The sequence below is a fragment of the Ranitomeya variabilis genome, chromosome 5 (genome assembly GCF_051348905.1).
Source record: "Ranitomeya variabilis isolate aRanVar5 chromosome 5, aRanVar5.hap1, whole genome shotgun sequence".
In the NCBI taxonomy this organism is placed as follows: domain Eukaryota; kingdom Metazoa; phylum Chordata; class Amphibia; order Anura; family Dendrobatidae; genus Ranitomeya; species Ranitomeya variabilis.
In genome coordinates this window covers 300,436,835-300,463,761 of record NC_135236.1, presented here as the reverse complement: position 1 = coordinate 300,463,761, position 26,927 = coordinate 300,436,835, and the positions used below count along the sequence as shown (strand labels likewise).

General features: G+C 41.0%; 1 protein-coding gene across 3 annotated transcripts in view; it reads left to right on the top strand.

Annotated features, from left to right (window-relative positions):
* Positions 1-26,927, top strand: part of LOC143775860 (protein kinase C theta type-like) — a 228,005-nt gene that overhangs the window by 179,304 nt on the left and 21,774 nt on the right. For all 3 annotated transcript variants that reach the window (XM_077264488.1, XM_077264489.1, XM_077264490.1), the window contains 4 exons: positions 5,098-5,189; positions 7,516-7,578; positions 10,799-10,937; positions 15,679-15,867. In XM_077264488.1, coding sequence (XP_077120603.1) covers positions 5,098-5,189; positions 7,516-7,578; positions 10,799-10,937; positions 15,679-15,867 — 483 coding nt within the window. The remainder of the gene's footprint in view (positions 1-5,097; positions 5,190-7,515; positions 7,579-10,798; positions 10,938-15,678; positions 15,868-26,927) is intronic.

Below are 26,927 nucleotides of genomic sequence, written 5' to 3'. Positions count from 1 at the left end.
TGACTCCGGAAATTACTACGTCCGAAAACGTAACATAGCACTATGATGCCGCAGGAGCCGGAACCTATGTCATCACGCTGCCCACAATTAATTGGCTCAAAAAAATGGCGGGGAAGGCGTCATTCGAAACGCGACTTTGGCGCCAAGTTCGCGTTCCACGTGGCCGACCCACACTGGGATCGGATCGGGTTTCATGAGACGCCGACTTTGCCAAAAGTCGGCGACTTATGAAAATGAACGACCCGTTTCGCTCAACCCTAGTCTTCATGGTGTTGTTTGGTTAGTGGTGCCTAGTGATGCAGCCTCTGTGACCTTTCAGAAAAGCTGTGTATATACTGACAGACTATGTGACACTTAGATAGCACACAGGTGCACTAACTTTCACTAAGCATGTGACTTATGAAGGTAATTGCTTGCACCAGAAATTTTTAGGGGCTTCATACCAAAAGGGGTGAATACATATACACATTTTTTAGTTGATAGTTATGATCCCATAAATTTAATTTATGACAGAACACATTGTCATTGTGCTTATCACACAGTGCACATCGCAAAGGGACTAGCACAGGCCCTGAAAGAGCATCACTGATGACAAAGTGTCATTAAAAGAAATTAGAAAAAAAAGAGAAAAGCAATCAGATAGTGTAATTAGGGAAAGATATGGAATTTTTCATTCAAGTATAGTTTAGATTATGGCAACAAATAAATAGGGATTAAAGATGAAAATTCATTTAAATTTCAGACCACCCCTCTTATGAACAGATGTTAAAGTGAAGCTAATGACTTAAGAGTTATAACTAAAAAGGGGAAAACTGATATTAAATTGATTGGGAACTACTTTTAGTAAGGATTTATTTTTCTTTTGAAATGTAGCTGCTCAGATAGTTTTTGCCTTACTGTCCATAAATCACGCAGTTAGGTCTGTGGAGGATTGAACGTAACTATGTAATAGCAATTTTCAACAAATTAGCACACATTGTTTATGGGTTGATCAAAAGACTGATATATCACCATTAATCGAAGAACTGCAATTATAGAGGTTATCTCAGTTTGCTTTGTGGCCAATGTTGTAGTGAAATACTGAATTACACTGTAAAATTGCCATTGTATATAAGTGGAAAGGATTGCAACTTGTTTTCACTTTTAACAACTCTACAAAAATGACTAGCTGTCACTCAGACTGTACATGTTTATGTGGATTGATAAAGATCTCTGGCTTCCTCTAGTGTAAGTTCACCTGCATTCATAAACAGGTGGTGCCTAATGCCTTCCTCTAAAGTGACAAATATTGTTAGCTCCATCAATTCTGTGTGTGCCCTTGAAAAAGCTCTTGTGTCGATTGTGTAAGTAAATAAGAAGAAAAGAGGTGCCCATTTTTGTACCAAGCACTACTACTTTCTTTCACAAGTACCCAGCTATCAGTTTAGGCATATGCAGAAATATAAAGTATCTGTAACAGGGGCATCAGTTTATTTATTACTGATCTCTGTGTCCATTGAGCCCCATGTTCAGGGTCAGACTAGCCCACTGGAGAACCGGAGGATTCTCCAGTGGGCTCATGCACTGACACCTACTGGCATACAGGGCCAGCAGCTGCCTATGGCTCCCACTGCTCCAGGGACCCACAGCCAGTGAAATGTCGCTAATAGCAGCACATAATGCAGCTGCTATGGGGCCCGTGAGTCAGGTGGGCCCCCCAGTGCCAGCGGAGCACCAGCAGGTGACAGGAGGCAGAAGCTGGCTGCTGCGGCTAAAGCCTGTCCCCGCTGCTAAAGAAAAATGATTATTCACTCTTCTCCATGCCCTCATGGCCAGAAGCTTGTGCTATGTGTAGGCCACGAACTGGAGCAGCTCTGCATGGTCAGACACAGCCATTACACAGTACATAGCAGGGAAACATTTATCAGATTATCTCAGCACATGAACATTTTTTAACACATCCGATTGTGAAATAATAATAATAATCTTTATATAGCGCTAACATATTCCCCAGCGCTTTACAGTTTGCACACATTATCAGCACTGTCCCCAATGGGGCTCACAATCTAAATTCCCTATCAGTATGTCTTTGGAATGTGGGAGGAAACCGGAGAACCCAGAGGAAACTCACACAAACACAGGGAGAACATAGAAACTCCTTGCAGATGTTGTCCTTGGTGGGATTTGAACCCAGGACTCCAGCGCTGCAAGGCTGCAGGGTTAACCATTGAGCCACCGTGCTGCCCACTTATTATTTCAAAATCTTTTAATTAAAATGTACTTTGTAAGTGGGACAACACCTTTAAAGTATAGTTTGTGTCAAGTTTGGAAATAATCATCTATCCATAAAATTACTGCCAAGGGGATATCTTCTATGACCAATGGAACCTCCACAGATGCCAAGAATGGGGCTCTGAAGAAGCATTCTTGACCTCTACTTCATTCACATTCTATGGATCAGTGGTGGTCCCAATGCTCAATTCTTCAGCAATTTACGAAGCCTTTGCCCTAACTTATGGATAGGAAATAGCTTCTGAACTTTAAGCTTAGGTGAGTACAATACATTATTAGTTCAGATATCAATTGGTACTTGCAACCATTTTAATTGTATGATTTTATTGATTGGTAAAGGTGCTTCAGCCTGGCCATAAGATAATAATTCCCCCTGAACACATAGCATAAATGATAGCACAATCCATAAAATAATATCATCTCTTGAGGGCACAGATAAATGATGTTGAGTATAAATGATGTTACAGTACTAAAGATATCAGTGCCTCCTTAGAACACAATGTGCTCTATACAACTCACGTTTAGTAGAATGATGTCTTTCTTCACTTTAGACAAACTCATTTCTCAATCCAGAGAAACCACCGCAGCAAAGGCTGAATAAATCACTGTGCACTTTGGGCTTCATTTAACAGCCAATTACTGCTCTGTCCTTTTACAATACCACACAATTCAATCAAAGATGGTGTTTAAAAGTCAAATGGAAAATGCAGAGAATAGAGCGAGGTGCAGACGGTGTAAAGATTTTTCTGCTACCTTTTAATTCCAGTATCGTGCTGGCTCAGAATTGATTTCTGGATGTCTGACCTTTTTCCCAGCTTGATGGTCACTCGACACATGAAAGGCTTTCACAAGAAGTGAGATTCTGCCAGTCAATAGGGCTTTTATACTTTGAAGAGTGGGACCATGTCTACCATGTAGCATCACACATAGGCGTATTTGTGATGAGAGCAGCTGGAATACCTAGCAGGACAATGCTTAAAACTTTAGAAATATGTATTTCTGAAACAACTTCAGATAATATTTTTAGCCATGAAAACATCTGACGACAGAATAAACTTTATTTTCAGTAGAAAATTATGTGTAAATCCAATATAATTTGTTTGCGGAACTTAAAAATACATCATGTCATTCAATACTCCATTATACAATTTAGTCACACTGATTCATTTACTAATATATTGCTTTTTAGATCAGGGCTTGGTTTCCTTTTTTCTTTTCTTTTTGTATTTATTCAGTTTTGGAAACACATCATATTCAAATGTATAAAAACCACACATATAACATCTGTATTTAAACTTCTACAATCTTCCCACCCACCCCAACCTGGATCAGTAGTAGTAATAATAATGGAAGGGTGGGCAAGGCTCTTCAGTTCCCTCTCTCAACTATTCACCCCGCCACGTGAGTCAAATTTTTTTCCCAATTTTACCCCTTTCTTTATACCAAATTTGATCATAGTCTTTTAATTTATTCACCAACTATTCCCATTTCCGTATCATCTGTATCATCACAGACTCATAAAAGCAACTTCAAAATCCCCAACTAATGATTATCAGAGAGATTTCGATCAAATGAACAACCCAAGATCTTCACTGATAATATCGTAGGGAGTAGAAAAATAAAATTTTCTATATATAGTCTAGAACTAGAACACCTCATAGTAAAAACTTCTAATGATTGGCAAATGATGTGAGAGAAGTCTGAATCGAGATAGGTAAGAGAGACTTGAGTAACTGTAAGGGAACACCACCATCTGATGGACCAAACTGAAAGTGAAAGTAAAAAAGAAAGAATTGTGCTGGGAGATTTGTAGGGGAGTGAATTCGACTGCTGAACTGGATCAGGTGACATAACAGACTGAGTGGGCAGCTTTACCATCTGAGAAAATAAAGAACCTCATCCACAACTAACACAAAAGACTTCAAGCTATCATTGATGTTAAAGGGGGCAATACACAGTATTAAGAAATGGGGTATGTGTTTGACAATAAATGGCTTCACCCAACCACTAACCATGAGTGGAGAAAAAGTTTTGGTGTTATTCATATTCTCTGAAAAAAAAGGCCAAGAAAGTAAAAATTCATTCAGTTGAACAATACACAATGCACTTTAGATGCTTGTTAACCAAAATTAGATCCTAGAACAAAAGACATATGATTTATTATTCTTTATTTAATCCCAGCTTCACCTGTAAAAACCATCGAAAAACAGCACCAAAACCTAAAAGTGTGAACAAGGCTTTTGATTTATTTGTGAGCTTGGTGTATTTCTGCAAATTTATCTTTTTATGTTCAGTCATGTTTTTTTTTATGATGATTCTTGTAAAAATGAACTGGCCATGACAGATTTGATGAAGACAGATGATACAGTTTATCAGTCTGGCTACCATGAACTGAATATTACCTCTTGACAGATACGTAGTGAATTATAATTAGTTAATTAACCAGCTGTAGCTGTATTAAGGAATATTCGGTGATTGCGGGATGTGCAGTTTTCAGTTTTTTGGTATCTTCTATTCATCATCTTACCCATACTTTGCAATAACCTCGTCTCAGGGTTTTTTGCCTTGCTGTGGTGTAGGTTTCGCCAGGAAGCTGACTCATCATCAGTCAGTACATTTATACCACAGTCATATCTGCACCCAGGTGACTAATAATGTTGGGACTTCTGCCTGTTCTAGTAATGACATAGGAGGTCACAGTGCAAGGCGGTGAATAGATTATTGTGTAAATGGACGAAAAATTGTTATGAATGTAGATCACATTGTAGAGGTTTTGTTTTGTCCCTTCATACACACAATTTATTTACATCAGTGTTTCTTGAACAGGAGAACCTATTTTTTGTCATGGAATATCTCAACGGAGGAGACCTCATGTTCCATATACAAAGCTGCCATAAGTTTGATCTTGCCAGAGCTACGTATGTTTCCTTTATATTTTATTAACATTTCTTTATCAACGTTTCTAAAACTATTGTTTACCAAATCTATTATGTAGAACTGCGTAACTAATATATATGAATAATCCGTAGGAAACGCGTACATGTTGTTTCAGTGGGGTACCCAAACCTGAAATCCCCACATGTCCAAAGACCTCTGTTCTAAGAATGGTGACCAAAAGTGGCACATAGGGTATATTTACACAGCCATTTTTACGTCGTATTTTTCTGTATGAATAACAAAGGTGTAGGCAAAGAACTGAGTATATTACATGTGCTTTTCATACTTATTAAAATTTATTTTTTGTTGCTTTTTTTAGGTGTTTATTATTGCATTTTTTAAGAAAATTTTAGGTGCATTTTTCACCAATACATTTGAATGGGTGAAAAATGCTGCAGCTATTCACATGCTGGGTTTTGGCAAATACACTGCCCTGCACCAAATATGTGCAAAAAAAAAAGAAAGCAGCGAGTGATTGAGATTTCAGAAAGCTCTTTTTTTTTTGCTAGTACTGTAAAGTGCTGCATGTTTTGTGCACCAAATCCACCATATGAAAAATGCAGCAAGAACGCTGGAATTACACCATGTGGGAAAATACCCTTACTGGAAAGCAGAATCAAGAGGTGGCCCTCAAATATTTGATTTATCCCTTTCTGTAAATCTTTTAGGCCTCCTTCATATATACGTGTCTCTGGTCTGTGTAGCATCCGTTTTTACACATACCGGAGGTATGTATTCACATGTACCCATTATAAACTACGGGCACATGTCGTGTCCATATTTTCACACAGAGCATGTGTCCGTGTGACCCACACATAGACATGTCTGTTTTTTCTGGCAGCACGGAAGACAAGGGCCAATACAAGTCAATGGGTCCGTGTAGATACATACATCACATGGATGATATCCTTGTGCCGTCTGTGTGACACGTACTGGAATAGAATGAAGAATATAAATTACAGTATTTTTTATGTGTTAAGATGTGGAAAGAAGATAGATAGGTAGATAGATATCCGTGAGATTAATAATTTATGCCTTGCATGTATAGCTTACTGTACATCTTTTAACCTAATAAATAAATGAAAAAATTACACGGGGTCCCCCCTATTTTTGGTAACCAGCAAAGGTAAAACAGACAGCTGAGAGTTGATATTATTAGACTGGAAAGGTCCCTGATAACTGGGCCATTCCCAGCCTAAAAATACCAGCTCTCAGCTTCCCCAGAAGTGGAGCATCACATGAAATGCTCCAATTTTGGCGCTCGCTTCTCATTTGCTCTTTCCGATGGTCTGGTGGCAATCGGAATAATGGGGATTGGGGTCGAAGTCAGTTGTGAATTGTCCAAAAACACAGCTGACATAAGTCCTGGTGTTAGTAATGGAGAGGTGTTTATCAGACACCACCCCCTACTAAACCAGGGAACAATAATAATAACACACAAAAATGAGTTATTTAAACTAACACCCCCTGACACTTTCCCTAGTTCAACATTTTACTTAAAAACAAAATTCCCATGCAGGTCTGACGAAGTTTAGCGAATTTGACATAGTCCAGTTAATGGAATCCTAAAAAGAAATACATATATTGCAGACACTTCAAATAGCAGCCGATTAATGGGGGTCAGAGTGTCAAGACTCCCATCAATTGAACAACATATAAGTGCCCAGCTCTATTCTTCAGAGTGTGGTTTTGTGTGATTTCTGAGGGTCTCGGGAGCCAGACCCCCACGGATTGACAGCTATTTCAATTTCTGTAATAAAAACAATCTTTAACAACAGTTATACTTTAAATAAAAATTTACATATATGAACCAAATATATGAAATGATTATTCCCATCTTCATAAATTTATATTTTTGATAGTGCCTGTAAATATATGCAATTTTGCAATGAATTGCCTCTAGAAATGTTATTCTATTCTTGAGGTATTATCACTTTTCCTTTCACCACTGCTAGATATCAGAACATGTAAAGTGCTTACAAGCTCTATTAAACTTGTAAGCGCTGTTATAAAACTGGCCAGAATTAGTTACTTCCTTATTCCTGCCAGCTTCAGCACATTGCTTGCAAGCTACATAACAGCAGTGGTCGGACTCCTAGTCAAAAACCTGAAAATGGGTACAACATTTAATATATTGGGTCCACATATGTACAGTGGTATGGTTTGTGGCTTGACCATTGGCATGTCATATTTGCCCAACTGCTTAGTGCCACCTGTATGTAGAAAGAAGTAAACCATAGCTCGGTATATATCACTTTACTGTGGTATCTTCTATTCAACTTAACATTTCCTCATTTTATTTTGTAGTTTCTATGCTGCTGAAATTGTATGTGGTCTCCAGTTCCTCCATTCAAAAGGAGTAGTATACAGGTAATAGCCGTGTTACTTATTACACTACTGTTTGGAAGCCATTGATCTGTAGATTATATGAAGACATATTGTTTCATGCAAATATGACCATCCATAAGAAACATCAGTACATGTCCAAAATACAAATAAAAATGGTTTTTCCTATTATGTGTTTGTGTAACGTGGTGCGGGGTGGTAGCCGTGGGCGAGATACTCGTCTTCCGCGCTCCGGACTTTACATGAAAATGGGGGTACTAGCTGGGTGTATGGACTTTAACTCTTAGGAACCTATTGTTCTGGCAGGCCGTATAATGCTGGTGAATTCAGCTGGCCAGGACCAATGTTGTAAAGATTAATGAAGGAGACCGCCACCCAAAAATAAGCAGTCTGTTACTTAACTGTAACTTGGTGGGTATGTGCAATAGATAGCGGGTGCATAAATTCATGAATGATTCTTTCACAATACGCAGCATCTTCACACTCAGCCTCTCTATCTCTTCAAGTGTACTTGTTCCTGTCTCACATTTCTCTGTCTTCACCACACCCAGTACATTATTACGGTCCAGTTAGTAAGAGTCCTATTCTCAACCGGCATCCTCTTCCCTCTTAAGGGAAATAGTTTGTCATACATTACATAGCTTCTCTGCTTGCTGATGCCTTGGAAGTCCCGCCCAGGGCACTGTCTTCATTTCACATTCTCTGTCCCGTCCTGGCTCATTTCCTTTCTGATTTATAACCTCTGGGCCGTATTGCTAGGCGTCGTGTCCCAAGACTCATCTCTGGCAAATCACTCTGTCCGTCTATTGCTTTTCCTTTCTCTGCTCAGGATCACGCTATCCATTGCCTCGGACTCCACTCACTTTGGGGACACCCTACTCATGCGGCTCTTCTGAGTACTCAGACCAAAGGTCTGCTCTAGCTGCAAACTATGTCCTGTCTGATTTTGCTACATAGCCCCTCCCTCGCTGGGCTAGTCCCAACTCTTAACTCTATCCATACCTACACACTCTATGTTGCTGGGCAGAACACAACTCTATCACTAATAACACGTCACAATGCACATTACACATCAAGATACATTATCTTAAAGGTGGAAAACGCCAACCATACTCTCTTCGCCACACCTTCACTTTGTTTACATGCTCCTGACTCTCCAGTTTAGTCCTAATTCTTTATTTTAAATTTAGATTCGACAACCTCCCCTTGGGCTCCTTTTTACCTCTACTCCTTCCCGTCATTTACATTAGCCCCTCCCCTTGTACTCCACCCAGCTAAATGTTTGGTTATTTTTTATCACTGCAATGTTTGTTATTTGAATAATTCTTTAATAAAAATTTATTTTTGAAAAAAAGATACATTATGTTAATACACTTATCTTCAAGGATATCCGAGTGATGTGCATTGTCTCACTCCCACCCATAGGCTTATATGGGTGCGAGTGCGCCGAGACTCGGCCTAGCGTCGGTGACAATGGCAGCATGCTGTGATTTCACTCACACGTAGAATACGGCCGAGCAAAAAAACAGTGATGGGAGCTGCCCCATAGATGAATACTGGTCCGAGTGCTATGTGATGTTTTATCACTTAGCTCTCATCCGTATTCATCGCTAGTGTGACCCCGGCCTAAGAATGATTGTTATATATGTGCTTCTTTTTGTAGCATTTTTTTGCATTAATTTTTAGACAGCAGTGAATGCAATAGAGATACTGTAGATAATTATAATCTATAATTAATAATCAGTGTCAATATGAATCAAATGCTCCCAGGGTGTCCCTGGGGCACATTCATATGGTTGGTAACTATTCTCCTGCATTATTTACAGGTGTAATTAAACATATTATGGTTATATATGGTTCTTATCTTATTTTGCACCTTGGTCTGTTCATTTGTTTGCACTTGCTAAGGCTACGTTCACATTTGCGTTGTGCGGCGCAGCGTCGGCAATGCAACGCACAACGCATACAAAACGCATGCACAACGCAGCGTTTCGTGACGCATGCGTTCATTTTTTGCATGATTTTTGGCGCAGAAAAAACTGCATCATGCAGCGTCCTCTGCGCCCTGACAGTTGCGCCAAAATGACGCATGCGTCACAAAACGCAAGAAAAGGCATGTCCATGCGCCCCCATGTTAAATATAGGGGCGCATGATGCATGCGCCGCCGCGGCTGCGCCCGACGCTGCGCCGCACAACGCTAATGTGAACGTAGCCTTACTTGTCCCTTTGTCATACTCCCATACTGTTACACAGTGGAGCATTATTTACACACTTGTTTACCTTTTGTTTTAATACATCTGTTTGGGAGGAAAATGGGGGCTGCGTCTTATGGTGTGAACGCAGGCTTACTGTGGGGGTTGTGGCAGCAGAATCGGTGGCGGCAGAGGTGTGGCAATGCTGCGGCGGTGGGCGGTGCAGAGTGCACCAGAGCAGGGTCCCTTCCTCAGGATGCAGGAGGCAGAAATGTGCCCACGCCGCAGCCCCGTGTCCACGCTGCTGTCCAGTGTCCACACCACTGTTCATGCCGCAGCCCAGTGTCCATGGCGAATACATCAGCGATTTCACTGTGGCCATCTTCCTGAAGCTTCAGGAAAATGGACATCAGACAGCAGCGTGGACACCGGACAGCAGCGTGGACACCAGACAGCAGCGTGGACACATTTCTGTAGCCTCATCCTGAGGAAGGGACCTTGCCTCCTGTGACCCCGCTGTACCAACACCGGCCCTCAGGTAAGATACCTTAAATTCGGACAATAAGACGGACCCCCATCTCATAAAAATCTTTTTTCTGCTATGTTCCACCCCAAAAATTGGGGTGTGCGTCTTATGGTCCGAAAAAAATATGGTATATAGTGCATTTTTGCCACTGCATTTTCCTGCCAAAATATTCAGTGTGTGCACATACCCTAAAAGGTTGGTCATAGACTAAAAATGGCCATAAGACTTGTGTTGATAGAGGTGATTTGGGGATGGCTATTGCTATCAGTCGCTTTTTTATAGTTCTTGATGGCTCATGTCAATGAGAAAGAAAGATCAGAAGGTTTGAATTTGAGCCTGTCCCATCATTTATACCCCTTGGAGATATGTGGTATGGTCATTGATTATACCCAATATTGGGTCCTTAATGAAGGAACACCATTTAGCATTAAATACTATGAGGAATTATGCCTTCCTTTGATGGCATAACTGATTGATTGTTCTATACAATATAATCTAGCTTCACATTTCTTTGTCATATTTCAGGGACCTGAAGTTAGATAATGTACTCTTGGACATGGAAGGACATATAAAGATAGCAGACTTTGGAATGTGTAAGGAGAATATGTTCGGAGATGCCAAAACAAGTACATTCTGTGGGACACCTGATTATATTGCTCCAGAGGCATGTATAATTCTATTATTACCTTTTATGTTCCTTTAAGTTTAGAGATAAGTAAATCCTTAACACCTTCACAACATTTGATGTACCTATATGTCATGGTCAGAGAGGGGCCACCCCGTCCGATGTTTATATATGTAAGTCATGGCGTTCATGCGTGGCACAGGAGCTGTTTCAGTGCTATTGCCACCAGGAGCTCGGCTTATGTGGTAGCCGAGTTCCAGCTGTCACAGCCAGGAGCAGTCCCCAGCTGTTTAACCCCCTAAATGTCACAATCAATTTCGATCACAACATTTAGGAGGCTAGGAAAGGGAAGGGGCTCCCACTCCCTTCCGACCGGGGCCCCCATGACGTCATTGTGAGGACCTGATGGTCATCATGGCAACTCAAAGTCGTAATTACAACCTCCAAGTCTATCAACGATGGTGGCCTGCTTCAACCATGCCAGGAGCATGGTCTAAGAGGCTTCTGTTAGTGTAAAACTGACATGTATTATGCATTGCAACACTGGTATATTGCAGTGCATTATACCAGTGACCAGAGCAATGAATGTTAAAGTCCAATAAAGGCACTAAGTAAAAAAGTTTTTAAAAAGTTTTTAAAATAGTATAAAAATATTGTAAAGTAATTATAAAATAATTAAAAAATGAAAAAATATTATACCCATAAATACGTATGTTTCTGTAAAAAAACAATGAAAAAAATACACATTTGATATTGTCGCGTCCATAATGACCTGATCTTTAAAACTGTCACACTAGTTAACCCCTTCAGGTAACACCGTAAAAAAATAAACCTGGAAAAAACTATCAAACTGCCGAACAAAAAGTCGGAATAGAAAGTGATAAAAAAAATTTATGTTCTTAAAAATGGCACCAATAAAAACTTCAACTCTTCCCACAAAAAAAGAAGAGAAGCTCTCACATTAATCTGTCTGCAGAAATATTGAAAAATTATAGCTCTCAAAATATGGCGATGCAGAAATTTTTGCAAATCAAATAGCGTCTTTTAGTGTATTATAGCAGCCAAACATTAAAAACATATATATATATATATATATATATATATATAAACCTGTTATTGCAGTAATTGCACCAACCCAACTAATAAAGTCTTCTAAACACTTATATGAAATGGTGTGAAAAATTAATTAAAACCAATTCTTGATCTGCTGTTGATTTGTTCATTCTTCCTCCAAAGATCGCAGTAAGGCTCAGCTAACATTTAACCTGCGCTCTGCGTTGAGCGCTTACATTGGGATTTCCATGTAAATATCTGAAATACATGATTCAGAAGGAACCCTGGCAGAACCGTCCCTGTAATGAGACAGATGGAGGCACTATGGACACCATCTGGCCTGTGATTCAAGGTGTCGATCTTTTAAAGTGTGCATAAAAGCACGGTCCACTACAGTTTTGTGCACTTCTGAAAACAAGGACACCATTGAACAGAGGCCAGACCGAGTATAGAGTAATTCTACTGCCTCATTATAGTGAGTGGATCCCTCATCTTAATTACGTAATTCGAAGATTTAGATGGAATCCCTAATGTAAGTTCTCAGCATAGTGCGCATGATAAATGTGATCCAAAATGTTAAATAAAATGTTCCAATAAAAACTTCAACTCAATCCATAAAAAAATCAAGTCCCCACTCAGGTCAGTTATCTATCAATGGAAGTATGGGGGGCTTCCTTGTTACTGCTAGCCCTAAGGCTCTGGAAAAGCACTATAGTTCCTCACCCCCCCCAAAAAAAAGAAATCCATCAAATTTTGCGTTCCAAAATGCCCTCCTCCCTTCTAAGTCTGAGTGTGCCTAAACCACATTTAGCGTCCACATATTTGGCATTTCTGTAGCGATGAGAACCTGCCTAATTTACAGGTGCATGTCTCCAGAAGCATAAGCTGGTCACTGCAATGTACAGGCACTACAATGGCAGATTTGCAATTTATACTTTGCAACATTCATGGCTGCTCAACACCAATGGAGTCAGAATCATCACTACACCTGTAGATACATTCCCAGAGGGGTGTAACTTCCAAAATGTGGTACTTGAGGGGGAATTCTGCTCTTCTGGCACTCTGGGGCTCTGTATATAGAGTCCACAAACTATTGTAGAAAAATCTGTGCTCCAAGAATCAGATAGCGCTCCGTCTCTCTCAAGTCACGATATATGGCTAAGCAGTACTATACAGCCACATTTGGGATGGCAAATTTGGGGGCCATTTTTACTCATTTCCCCATGTGAAGATGTAAAATCTACACTAAAACAAAATTTTGTGGCAAAATTGTAATTATTTTCTCTACACGGTTTCTGTGATATATCTGTGATGTCAATATGATCACTGAACCCTTACATGAATTCATTAAGTGGTGTAGTTTGTAAAATCTGCCTTTGCAGCATCAATAGTAAAAAGATATAATGTTAAAAATAATTAAAAAAAAATAAAAATGTGCTATTCTCACCTTCCGCTGTCCACCGAAGCTGTCCCGATGCTGCCGCCAGCTTCCGTTCCCAGTGATGCATTGCGAAATTACCCATATGACTTAGCGGTCGCGAGACTGCTAAGTCATCTGGGTAATTTCGCAATGCATCACTGGGAATGGAAGCTGGCGGCAGCATCGCGCGCATCGGGACAGCTTCGACGGACGTCGGAGGGTGAGTATATAACTATTTTTTATTTAAAATTTTTTTTAACAGGGATAAGGTGCCCACACTGCTATATACTACGTGGGCTGTGTTATATACTGCATGGGCTGTGTTATATACTACGTGGGCTGTGTTATATACTACGTGGCTGCTATATACTATATGGCTGCTATATACTACATGGCTGTGCTATATACTACGTGGCTGTCTGTGTTACGTGGGCTGTGCTATATACTATGTGGCTGCTATATACTATGTGGCTGCTATATACTACGTGGCTGTGCTATATACTACGTGGCTGTGCTATATACTACATGCCTGTGCTATATACTATGTGGCTCTCTGTGTTATATACTACGTGGCTGTGTTATATACTACGTGGCTGTGCTATATACTACGTGGCTGTGCTATATAAAACGTGGCTGTGCTAAGCGCGGCGTACATACATACATGCATATTCTAGAATACCCAATGCGTTAGAATTGGGCCACCATCTAGTTAGTAATAATCAACTAGCAACAGAGTGGTGTCAGAATACCAGGCATGCAGGAGACTGGCGTTGTCCCTGCTGTTTACGTCACTGGTCTCCTGCATGCCAGGTATTCTGACACCGCTCTGTTGCTGGCTGATTATTACCGGTCTGAGCCAATAACAAAGCGGACAATGTCACTGTGCATATCGCACAGTACACAGCTCGCAGGGAGGGACACAGCAAGGATTAGCTCTGCCCATGAAACAAGCATCACTGATGATGCTTTGTTTCAGAGAGGGGGCAAGTGCTGTGACAGTGACCTCTGCCTCTGCGCCCTGATCTGATTATGCTTCCTTTGATGCAATGAGATTCTCAAACAAAGCGTAATAATCACACAGGAAGTAGGGAAAAAATAGAATAGCAGTTAGATAGTAGTTAGGGAGCAGTAAGGAATTTTTAGTTTGATCCCTTGCTGATTTTGTAAGTTTGCCCACTGACAAAGACATGAACAGTCTATAATTTTAAGGGTAGGTTAATTTTAACATTGCGAAATAGAATATTAAAAAGTAAAAATCCAGAAACCACACTGTATAAATTATATAAATTGAATTTGCATTTTGCAGTGAGAAATGAGTATTTGATCCCCTACCAACCATTAAGATTTCTGGCTCCTACAGACCAGTTAGATGCTCCTAATCAACTCGTTACCTGCATTAAAGACAGTGGACAAACTTACAAAATCAGCAAGGGATCAAATAATTATTCCCTTCACTGTATATTAGAAAATAGCTTAGATTACAGTACTAAATAGATAGCGATTTAGAATGAACTTTAATTTGCCTTTGGACCACCCCAGTAATATTATTGTTACATTAATTTTCCAATATATGAATTTTGTTGATTCAGAAAATCAGGAAATATGTGAATGATAATGTTCGCACTCAATTCACATTACCTCTGGACTTTGTATATTTTGGTGCAACCTCCTAAAGTATGACCTGAATCTGAAGCCTAGAATGGAACACAATGCCAAATAGTTGCAAACATCACCCATAAGTTCTCATGATAAAAGTGTACACTGTGCATTAACTTTTTTATTATAGTTAAAAAAAATATAATATGACAAGAAGAATTTGATTTTGAATTTTCATCTCAATATCAAAGTACCAAAGGCTGTAGACATGCAGCAATCTCTGAAGAGACTTTCAAGAATGCTCCTATGTACTTCCATCAACCACAGAAACTGATGACAACTAATCATTGTTAATGTTGGATGTGGGACCCACTTCGAACTGGTATTGATGATCTATCACAGGAATATGCCATCAGTTTCATAGTCCTGGACAATCCTTTTACGTCTTTGCACTGGCACAAGTTCTCAACAGTTACATATTGATATTTGTATCTTTCTGGCCATAGTTTGTTCTGCTAGCTCGTAATAGGTATAAAGTGTGTAGACTTTGATGTAGCATAAATTACACATGTATCTAATGCCAGATTGTTATGCAGTTACCACCATTAATAACATTGTGTCAGAGCCCTATAAAGAGATTGTCAGTAAGACAATGATAAAGCTGTGCTGTCTCTGAATAATAATTAGCTTTTTTACTGGCATGTGTTGTAGATTTTGCTGGGACAGAAATACAGCTACTCAGTTGATTGGTGGTCATTTGGAGTGTTGGTGTACGAAATGTTAATTGGCCAATCTCCATTCCATGGTATTGATGAAGAACAGTTATTCCAGTCTATAAGAATGGATGACCCATTGTATCCCCGTTTTATCAGTAAAGAGGCAAAAGATATTCTGGTTATGGTAAGATAATGTGCAGAATGGTATAGCTATTTTTGTCACATAACTGATTTTATGTACCTTTATCTACTAAGACTCTGTTGTGAGAATAGGAATTTATGTTTTACCCCTCATCATTACTTTTGCTCAAAAAATTCATTTATGTTTCACTCATAAGCTTTTCTTAAATCTCTGAAATGTTGATGTTGATGATGAAATAGCACATTTTGAAGAATATCAACATCCAATCAAAGGCAAATTGTGATTTCTCAGATCACAGGCTTCTTAGAAGTAATCCACGGTCAACTCCAGCTCTTCTTTTACTATGCATTTAAAGGAAATCTATTAGCAGGTTTTTGCTATTTACTGTGAGAGCTGCATGAGAGACCTTGATTCCAGCGATATCACTTACTTGGCTGCTTACTGCCATTTCAATAAAATCAATGTTTCAGAAGATTACTTAAAGAAAAGATTTTATTTCTGATTAGTTGCCCTTATGATTTTTCAACTCTTCCTTCATCACAGGCTTCTATAGACCATTTTGAGAAGACATAAAATACTGTTATTTCATGTATACTCAAGCACTAGAAAATGTGTTAACTAAATGCTTCTTTTTTTAAATTCTCAGGCTTTGGTTACCACTTGCATGGAGATTTATAGTAATTTGGTCATCTCTTTCAGAATAGGCAAGGACCTTTATATGATAGTCAGTATCTTCTGATTTGTCAATGATGGTCATTAATCACTAAGCATGAATATGAAATGTGTGTTGGATCACAGCTGTAGTACAATGAAAATGTGGATTACCAGCATTGACAACTAAAACAATTCAAATTTCCTGTTCAGAGAGAAAGAGAAGTAGGACTTTAGTGTAACCTATATGGATAGCAATCCTAAAAGTCATTATTGACCCGTTACTTTTAGGATTGCTACCCCAGTTGGTTGCACTAGAGTCCCAGCCCTTTTCCTCTCTGAAGAGGATATTTGCAAGGGAGCATTGCATGGCCTATAAGTCTACTTACGCTGGTTTGGCACTCTCCAAAAGGAGAAACTTCCCCTTATACCCAAACTAAAGAAAGGAAAAACAACTGGATCACCAGGTATTCACCAGGTGAAGGACATTGCACAATAAAACTAGACCTTATTTTAATTTATTTCAAGTGAATATCTTGCAAGGTTTCTGCGCAAATTAGTTCTGTTGTAAGACAACAGATCCACAAAGGATGGGCATGCTCTGCTGGGATTTATATTATTGCATCATACAGCAAATATCAGGAAATGCACATAATCAATGCATCCTTTTATATAAAAAACACAGAATAAACTGTTTACTTTTTAGCACCAGACATGGAAGCATTGACATATAATACAGAAAATATCTTATTTTGCATGAAATAGAGCCCTGATATGTTTGCTGCCTAGTATGCTCCTTAGACCTTTTGACATCATTGTGTTTGGTAGGTAGAAGGACAAGCTAAGTTATTATTACCACTTTACAAAGTGCTAGTGTGACCACAATTTGAATATACAGTTCAGTTCTGGTCACCGGTTCATAGAAAAGATGCACTAGCACATTCAGGTTCGTGTTCGGATTGCCGAGCATTTTTCCTGAAAGTCGGCAAAATGTGTTCACAGTTCGGTAAATTTCCATTAATGCTTTTGGTAGGACTTTGGCTAGGATAGTGGTTCTGTATTATGAAGGGGGGATGTGTTTTATGAGGGGGGGCGTGCATAGGTCAGAGGAGCGTCAGATTGTAACTTTTTTTTTTTAAGTTAACTTAATGTGAACATTCGGGCAGTCAATGTGCAGAAAGCATCCACAACTTCCAGACACAAGGGCTTCTGTCATTGGCTGCCAGAGTCACATGTCCCTCTCCATACAAAAAGTGGACATGTTGTTTTGCTGGCACCATTTTGTCAGTGCAACAGCACAGAGGCTAATCCTCCTGCTGCAAGTTGTCATATAGTTAGATTGAATCATCTACTGTGTGAAATTGATCTTTCAGCATCCAACTAATATGTGCTATTAGTATTGTGCATGCAGGAGTCCACATTTCCTACTCAAAATTGTTTGGGCTAATTGTAAAAATTATAGGGGATAACTCAGGAAACTCTTTGCGTGGAACAAGACAACTACAGGACACAGTTTTATAAGTGGTAAAGTCTATATTATCACATGGTGATTCAAACAGGTGCAGAGAGAAACTCAAGTCCACAACACTTGGAGTAAATATTAAATGCAGCTTAGCAGTCTATAGGAAACTTCAGTGGAAAATGCAATCACGCAGAAAGTCTATGAAGCACAATTATTCTGGAGGATACTTGACACGAGTAAGTCCTTGCTTAGTCCAAAACACAGATAGATATGCTTAAAAGGCAGTTCAAATAATATCTTAGCTTAACCAGGGAGGTCTGGGTAATAGTCTCAGGTTCTTGCAGAGCAGCAACAGCTTACATGTCCAGCAAATGCAGATGGAAGTAAACACAAGCAGCAGATGAAGGAGGATTACTGGAACTGGTGTATGCAGCAGGAACTCAGAGCAGAGTAGCAGGATAACCCCACAGGTTCACAGGAGCAGGTTTATAGCCAGGGAGTCACCAGAGGTCAGGAGCTGGATGCAAGGCAGAATACTCTAGCACAGACTGAAGGCTGGGGTGGAGTTTTATAGCAGGAAGACACAGTGCACATGAGACCAAAGACGCCATCTTGGAAAAGGGCAGTAATGCACAAAAGATAATAAAAAATGTTCAGAGTCCTGACATTACTCCCTCCTTAGAAGCGGCCTCAGGATGATCCTGGACCTGGTTTCTCAGGGAATCTCTGATGAAAACGAGAAATGTTCTGTTGGGCATTGATGTTTTCCACAGGTTCTCAAGAGTCTTCCTCAGGGGGATATCCCTGCCATCTTATCAGATATTGGAGCCGATTCCTGCAAATCCTGGAATCAACAATTTCCAACACCACAAATTGTTCTTGCCCATCAATTACCACAGGCTGCGGAGCTGGCACAACACGTCCCTGGAAGGTATTAGGAGATACAGGCTTTAGTAAAGATACATGAAAAACTGGGTGTACCTTCATAGTCCTAGTAAATAATCAAACACATAACAAGAAAAAGCATAGCAAAAAAATAATTCTTGTAAATACAGTGATCTGAAAAAAGCCCTATGCTGAGGATACAATGCAAGAAAAGAGGACTAATAGATCAGGATTAGTCGCTATGACATATAGAACAAGAGAGCTATGGGTCAAAAAGACCCAGAAAAACGACCCAAAGAAATACAAATTGTAATATAAATATAAAAATATAAACTTTATTATTACACAATTATTATTGTAGAAACATCACAACTGGGAAACAGGTAAGGCAAAGTACCGCAGGGTGTGCACAGACACCACTAAAGAAGCATACAAAGGACGCACGGAGCCGGGATCAAAACATATACCCATAAATATAAATAGTGGGCTAAAAAGCCCATACTGTTGTGCTAAAAAGTACTAACCCAAACATTCACATTATCAGACCAAAGGCCCGAGTACCAATAATATAGTGAATGTATGCACATTACCTCAAATGGGACAGCCGGGTAGAATGGATCCAGGGTCCGTGCGCCCTCCCCGACGCACGTTTCGGTGATTAAACCTTCCTCAGGGGGAATATGAAGGGAGATAAAATGTGCCGATTTATATCTACCTAAAACAGGAAGTGACCGGGCCGCAACCGGAAGTGAATAACGGTTGCTAGGGAAACCTATAAGCGTATCTCACTGTCTAACCAGATATACAAAAGAGCGTCAATATCCCAGTGTACAAGACATCCACAAATGCGCCGCACATCACCACACGCCGAGTCGGCACATGGCCCTGTGACTCCCGGCGGTGAGCGTGTAGCGGCGCAGACTCAGTGTAATCGCACAACAAGGAAAAAAGCCGCGCATGAGCATAAGGCATGCTAAAAAGGGAGACACCATTTTGGAATAGGGAAAACCACAGTCACATGCTGGAACAACAAGGGTATAAGTAGGTGACATGGCAAGTATGACACGAACATAGATATATGCATGGGCAATATATGGCAAACTAGATATCAAAAAGAAACAGGCATCAGATCGAATAACACAAATAAGGCCATATACAGTAAACAATAAATAAATACATAGATAGCGCAGAGAGCACAGGGAATCATGGCCACAACCTGATAACAATATTATATATTAGCTAAAAACAGCTTGTTATCCTATAATAGGTCAGGGTATTCAGCCCCTAGTGTCCTCCACTCCAGGTAGAAATTATTAATGTATAACGCCCATGCAGATTCCGTAAAAATGGCCATCAGCACATGGAAGATACGATTTGTCCAAGGCGTAAACTTGCCCATAAGTCCACATCAACGTACCACGACATCAATAGGAGAAGAACAGCACAACTAAAGCAAAAATATGAATATACATACACACATTAATAACAGATAAATAAAGACAACAAAAAATTAAAAGAAATATAAAAACAACAAAACTAAACTAAAGCAGTGTCCTGCACCGACGTGCAGCAGAAGGGAATCACAGGAAAGACGAGAAATTAAAGTGCTCGTTAAGACCCCGTGGATGGACTGTACTAAGTGTCCAGATCCATCGAGATTCCAGTTGGGAGAGGCGCTGAGAGATATTACCCCCCCCGAATACCCAAGTCGATGGAATCAATGCCCTTTACGCATAGTCCCTTGCTATTGCACTTATGATGAATCTTGAAGTGTTTAGGTATTGTTTTCAGGAGGGATGTATCCTCCTGTTCGCTGGCCGCCTCAATGCCACGCACGTGCTCCCTGACCCGCACCTTCAGTTGGCGTGTTGTAAGGCCAACATAAATCAGGGAGCACGGACACGTGGCATAGTAGATGACATTCCTCGACTCGCAGGTTATTGATTTTTCAATTTGAAATCTATTATGCCCAGACGAGTCGACAAATGAGTCACTACACTCGATGTTTCTACAGGCGACACAGCGTCCACAAGGCCTACAACCCCTCCTGATAGGGACGTCATCGAGAAATGTTCGAGGGGGCATACTCTCATAGTGACTACGTACCAGCCGATCCCGCAGGTTTTTTGCACGACAAAAAGTGATAGCGGGCTTTTTAGGAATGATTTTAGCGATGGTGTTATCGGTCATCAAGATGGGCCAAGCTTTTGTAAGGGCAGCACGTATCGACTCGGATTGAGTGCTGAAGTTAGTGACGAACCTCATCACATTACCATCATTTGTGTCAGAGCGGGTCCGATACAATAAGGAATCCCTATTTGACCACTTAGCCCTATGATAGGCCCTCTTTATGGCCCTACGGCTATATCCTCTTTCCAAAAACCGTTGACTCAATTTCTGCGCCTCCACCTCGAACAATGCTTGTGTGGAACAAATACGCCGTAGGCTCAAAAATTGACCCACGGGTACAGCGCGGACCATGTGGCCAGGGTGCGAGGAGGAGGCATGTAGCAGCATGTTGGTGGAAGTGGGCTTGCGATATATATTAGTGCCGATTTTACCATCGGACTCTCTACACAAAGACACATCGAGGAATTCAATTTTCTCCCGATGTTGATTAACGGTAAGGCGAATGTTCAGATCATTATTGTTAACTCCCTCAAAAAATAAATCCAGAGACGAAGAGGAACCCTGCCAGATGAGAAAGACGTCGTCGATGTACCGCGCCCAGAGCAGGATGCAGTCCACCGACGACGGCCGCTCATCTGACAGGAAGAGGTCCCTCTCCCACAGCCCCAGGAACAAGTTGGCGTATGAGGGGGCAAAAGCCGCCCCATAGCAGTGCCCTGGAGCTGGAGGTAGAGGGACCCCTTAAAGGTGAAGAAGTTATGAGTAAGAGTAATCTCTAACAACTCTAAAACGAGAGCCCTGAACCTGGAGGAGTAGTCCGATGTATCCAAAAAGAATTTAACGGCCCGTAATCCGTCATGATGCCGAATGTTCGTGTATAAGGATTCGACATCAGCTGTGGCTAAAAGGGTGTCTGGATCAAGAGAAAGCCCATCAACCATACGAAGCAGCTGTGTCGTATCCTTGAGGAAGGAAGGCAGACCCACCACCAGTGGCTGTAAAATGGAATCAATCCAATTATAAATATTCTCCAGGAAATTCCCCCGTCCTGACACAATTGGGCGCCAAGGGGGAACACTGATGTTTTTGTGCACTTTAGGGAGGAGATAAAACGTAGAAATAGTGGGCTCTTTGACCACCAATGCTGCGGCCAGCTCTTTCGTAATTACTTCACCATCGACAGCAGCAGACAGGATGGTGGAAAGCTGTGCACAATAGGCGGACAAGGGGTTAAACGTAAGCTTCTTGTAACAAACTAAATTTTTTAGCTGATGGAAGGCCTCACGTTCGTACATAGTAGTGGGCCAAATAACAATGTTACCCCCCTTGTCCGCCGGTTTGAACACAACTCCTGGAAGCTGCTGCAGATGGCGTAGACGTTGTCTCTCCTCCCTAGTTAAATTATCCCCCCGGATGTGCTGGGGAATTTTCTTAAAGTCATTAGTGACTACCTGCACAAACAGATCAATCGCGTTACAACTGGAAAGGGGGGGGAATTTCCTGGAGCGAGGTCTAATGGATGGGGGTATCCTACCTCCCTCAGTGGACTTATGCAGACTTATGCTCATCCGACAACTCCTCCAGGATCCTCAGGGCTGTTTGCTCTTCGTCTGTGGGAAAAAGAGTGTGTAAATCATTATCAAAGAAATGTCTTTTAAAAAGTAGAGACCGAGCAAAAAGATGTAAATCCTTGATAATAGAAAACGTATCAAGGCCTGCTGCAGGTGAAAAAGATAGGCCTCTATTAAGTAAAGACAGATCAGAAGGAGTCAATTTATACTCGCTAAGGTTAATTACCTTATTACCATTCGGTTCTTTGTCTGGAGAACGACCGCCCTGGCTTCTATAAGGATGAAAATTATGTTTACGGGGTCTCTTATAACCCATGCCAGACCGGGTCACCATAGAGGATGCAGAGGTGTCCGAGGTGTCACCGGCCGAGGAAACCGATGAAAATGAACTAAATCGACTCCTCACGTAGGGTTGTGGTGCCTTTTTAACCCAACGATACACAGTTTTAAGTTGATAGTCCTTGGTATCCCAGTTGAATTTATTAGTTTGATTTTCATGGATTTTTTTCAATATTTGGTCGAGGGTTTTCTCCAGGTTCAATTCAAAACTATGGATTTTATCATCGGTGCCCATAGAACGAAGATCCACCTGTGCTGCATCAATGGATTTATCCAAATCCTCTATTGATTTAGTATTTAGCTTGATAAGTAGTTGCATAAAAATTTTGGAACAGCTGCTACATGCCTCCTCCCACTCGCCAACAAAGGCCACATCATCAACTGGGTACGCAGGGGCGACTCTCACTCTTAGGCCTCTGGGGATCATGGAGCGTGACACATACTTTTCGAGGAACGCACGGTTCCACCATAATTTAGTGCGCCTAATCAATAGGGTCTGGACAGTGCCACATTTCTCATCCCACACGCGATCACCCGCCTGCTGCACCCCGGCAGCACCTTCCCCAAAAACCTGTTCCTTTTGTCCGAGCCAAACGCGTTCTCTGGCTCTGTAGTCCATTTTGTTATGTACAAAGCCTGTGCAAAACACAGCAGAAATATAGTAAATAATCAAACACATAACAAGAAAAAGCATAGCAAAATTCCTTAGGGATTCCTTATTGTATCGGACCCGCTGTGACACAAATGATGGTAATGTGATGAGGTTCGTCACTAACTTCAGCACTCAATCCGAGTCGGTACGTGCTGCCCTTACAAAAGCTTGGCCCATCTTGATGACCGATAACACCATCGCTAAAATCATTCCTAAAAAGCCCGCTATCACTTTTCGTCGTGCAAAAAACCTGCGGGATCGGCTGGTACGTAGTCACTATGAGAGTATGCCCCCTCGAACATTTCTCGATGATGTCCCTATCAGGAGGGGTTGTAGGCCTTGTGGACGCTGTGTCGCCTGTAGAAACATCGAGTGTAGTGACTCATTTGTCGACTCGTCTGGGTATAATAGATTTCAAATTGAAAAATCAATAACCTGCGAGTCGAGGAATGTCATCTACTATGCCACGTGTCCGTGCTCCCTGATTTATGTTGGCCTTACAACACGCCAACTGAAGGTGCGGGTCAGGGAGCACGTGCGTGGCATTGAGGCGGCCAGCGAACAGGAGGATACATCCCTCCTGAAAACAATACCTAAACACTTCAAGATTCATCATAAGTGCAATAGCAAGGGACTACGCGTAAAGGGCATTGATTCCATCGACTTGGGTATTCGGGGGGGTAATATCTCTCAGCGCCTCTCCCAACTGGAATCTCGATGGATCTGGACACTTAGTACAGTCCATCCACGGGGTCTTAACGAGCACTTTAATTTCTCGTCTTTCCTGTGATTCCCTTCTGCTGCACGTCGGTGCAGGACACTGCTTTAGTTTAGTTTTGTTGTTTTTATATTTCTTTTATTTTTTTGTTGTCTTTATTTATCTGTTATTAATGTGTGTATGTATATTCATATTGTTGCTTTAGTTGTGCTGTTCTTCTCCTATTGATGTCGTGGTACGTTGATGTGGACTTATGGACAAGTTTACGCCTTGGACAAATCGTATCTTCCATGTGCTGATGGCCATTTTTACGGAATCTGCATGGGCGTTATACATTAATAATTTCTACCTGGAGTGGAGGACACTAGGGGCTGAATACCCTGACCTATTATAGGATAACAAGCTGTTTTTAGCTAATATATAATATTGTTATCAGGTTGTGGCCATGATTCCCTGTGCTCTCTGCGCTATCTATGTATTTATATATTGTTTACTGTATATGGCCTTATTTGTGTTATTCGATCTGATGCCTGTTTCTTTTTGATATCTAGTTTGCCATATATTGCCCATGCATATATCTATGTTCGTGTCATACTTGCCATGTCACCTACTTATACCCTTGTTGTTCCAGAATGTGACTGTGGTTTTCCCTATTCCAAAATGGTGTCTCCCTTTTTAGCATGCCTTATGCGCATGCTGTTGTGAATTTGGATTCTGGGCTCCCCCGGTGGCTACTGGTGGAATTGAACTTGTGACATCATCTTCCCTGTTCACCTGTTCTGATTAGATCTGGGTGTCGCTATATAACCTGGCTTCTCTGTTAGATGCTTGCCGGTCAACAATGTTATCAGAAGCCTCTCTGTGCTTGTTCCTGCTCCCAGACATCTACTAGATAAGTTGGACATTCGTCCATGTTTTGTTTTTGTATTTTGGTTCCAGTTCACAGCTGCAGTTTCGTTACTGTGTCTGGAAAGCTCTTGTTGATCAGGAATTGCCACTCTGGTATTATGAGTTAATGCCAGAGTCCTAAAGTAATTTCTGGATGTGTTTTGTTAGGGTTTTCTACTGACCATGAAAGTATGCTTTCTGTCTTCTGCTATCTAGAAAGCGGACCTCAAATTTGCTAAAACTATTTTCCTGCTGCGTTTGTTGTTTCATCTCATATCACCGCCAATATATGTGGGGGGCCTCTGTCTCCTTTTTGGGCATTTCTCTAGAGGTGAGTCAGGTCTTATATTTCCCTCTGCTAGCATTATTTAGTTCTCCGGCCGGCGCTGGGCATATAGGGATAAAAAGTAGGACATGCTACCTGGCTACTTCTAGATGATGCGGTAGGTTTAGTTCATGGTCAGTATAGTTACATCTTCCAAGAGCTTGTTCCTATTGAGGCTTATGCTAGTTCTCTGGCCATGGAGATCATGACAGTTTGACCGGCCCACTAAAGGGTTAAAATCCTTGGCTGAGAAAGGAGAGAAATAAGAAGTCTGCTGAAAATTTTTTTTTTTTTTTTTTTTTTTTTTCTCTAGTAGTTAGTGTGCTCTTAATTGGATCACTTGCCAGTCTGTCTATGCTGCAGTCTTTCTTTTTTTTTCTCTCTCCTTCTAATCTTTGAATGGCTCTATGTTCACCTGTCTATAATGGATCTACAGAGTGTAACTGCAGGTTTGAATAATCTCGCCACGAAAGTACAAAGTTTGCAAGATTTTGTTGTTCATGCTCCGGTATCAGAGCCGAGAATTCCTTTGCCGGAATTCTTCTCAGGGAATAGATCTAGCTTTCAGAATTTTAGAAATAATTGTAAGTTATTTTTGTCCCTGAAATCTCGTTCTGCTGGAGACCCTGCACAGCAGGTTGGGATTGTGATTTCCTTGCTCCGCGGCGACCCTCAAGATTGGGCTTTTGCATTGGCACCAGGGGATCCTGCGTTGCGCAATGTGGATGCGTTTTTTCTGGCCTTGGGCTTGCTGTATGAGGAACCTCATTTGGAACTTCAGGCAGAAAAAACTTTGATGTCCCTATCGCAGGGGCAAGATGAAGCTGAAATTTACTGCCAAAAATTCCGTAAATGGTCTGTGCTTACTCAGTGGAATGAGTGTGCCTTGGCGGCTACTTTCAGAGAGGGTCTTTCTGATGCCATTAAGGATGTTATGGTGGGGTTCCCTGTGCCTGCAAGTCTGAATGAGTCCATGACAATGGCCATTCAGATCGATAGGCGTCTGCGGGAGCGCAAACCAGTGCACCATCTGGCGGTGTCCACTGAGAAGACGCCAGAAAACATGCAGTGTGATAGAATTCTGTCCAGAAGCGAGCGGCAGAATTTTAGACGGAAAAATGGGTTGTGTTTCTATTGTGGGGATTCTACTCATGTTATATCAGCATGCTTTAAGCGTACTAAAAAGCTTGATAAATCCGTTCCCATTGGCACTTTACAGTCTAAATTTATTTTGTCTGTGACCCTGATTTGCTCTTTGTCATCTATTACTACGGACGCCTATATCGACTCTGGCGCCGCTTTGAGTCTTATGGATTGGTCCTTTGCCAATCGTTGTGGGTATGATTTAGAGCCTTTGGAGACTCTTATTCCTCTGAAGGGGATTGACTCCACCCCATTGGCTAATAATAAACCACAATACTGGACACAAGTGACTATGTGTATTAATCCGGATCACCAGGAGACTATTCGTTTTCTGGTGC